The following is a 1124-nucleotide window of genomic DNA, read 5'->3' as shown; positions in this document are numbered from 1 at the left end:
TTCAACTTCCCTAGTCCTTTGCCAAATTTTAAAATTATATTTCTTAGTCTTGATGACAGCCTAGACCTCAACATCCCACCACCAAGTCTCTTTGGGGACCAACTTAGTACCCCTAGCCACCCCTAGAACTCCCTTAGCAATTTTCTTAATGCAACCTATCATCTCATTCCACATCGTGTTGGCATCCCCTTCACAATCGCACTTTCCATGCTTCACCACCTTATCTGTAAAGAACCCCACTGACTCTCCTTTCAATCTCCACCACCTAACCTTAGGGCACACTTGATTCCTTTTTTTTTATTCGGTAAACGGAAGTACATGTCTAAGATCAACAATCTATGTTGAGAGGTTAAACTCTCCCCAGGTATGACCTTACAATCCTTACACATCTATCTGTTAGGCCTTCTAGTGAGAAAGAAGTCTATTTGACTGGGATGCTATCCACTTTTGTATGTAATTAAGTGTTCTTCCCTTTTAGCGAAAAAAAATGTTAGCAATAGATAGATCGTAGGCGGTTGCGAAGTCCAAAACTGAGGTTCCCTCCTCATTCCTCTCCCCAACTCCATAACCTCTATGCACCTCTATATAACTTCTCCTATCCTTCCAAATGTGTCCATTCAGATTGCCTCCCATAATAATCTTTTCATCCACTCTAAAACTATGCATCAATTCATCCATATGCTCCCAAAATTGCAGCTTGCAGCTCTCATCCAATCCTGCTTGTGGAGCATAAACACTGATAATGTTGACCACTTTTTTATCTAACACCATCTTTAAGGATATAATCTTGTCTCCCACTCTTTTAGCGTCTACCACATTGTTCTTCAAGTCTTTATCCACCACTATGCCAACTCTGCCTCTTCCACTCTGGTCTCCCAAATACCAAAGTTTAAAGTCGTCCAACATCTTAGCTTTCATCCCTTTCCATCTAGTCTCTTAGATACATACAATGTTAATCCTTCTCCTTCTCTTCCCTTTTTTCCTTCTCCCCTCAAAAAATGTTTGCCAAGTCGTAAATATGGGTGGGCATTTAACAGTGACTCTCAAATTATGTGAACCTCATGAGCCTTGGACACATATTAATCATAAAGTATGGAGATTAACTTATAGGGTTTTCAACCTCT

The 1124-nt window shown here is 40.3% G+C and overlaps 1 protein-coding gene across 1 annotated transcript; it reads right to left on the bottom strand.

Annotated features, from left to right (window-relative positions):
* Nucleotides 1–474: 474 nt before the first annotated feature.
* Nucleotides 475–906, bottom strand: LOC122093015 (craniofacial development protein 2-like). The gene has a single exon (XM_042663288.1). It carries the CDS (start codon nt 904–906, stop codon nt 475–477), a length of 432 nt encoding a protein of 143 aa, XP_042519222.1.
* Between the last annotated feature and the right edge of the window lie 218 nt (nt 907–1124).

The sequence above is a fragment of the Macadamia integrifolia genome, chromosome 11 (assembly GCF_013358625.1).
Source record: "Macadamia integrifolia cultivar HAES 741 chromosome 11, SCU_Mint_v3, whole genome shotgun sequence".
Taxonomy (NCBI): domain Eukaryota; kingdom Viridiplantae; phylum Streptophyta; class Magnoliopsida; order Proteales; family Proteaceae; genus Macadamia; species Macadamia integrifolia.
Note: the sequence above shows the minus strand (reverse complement) of the source record. Positions and strands in the feature narration are given on the sequence as shown.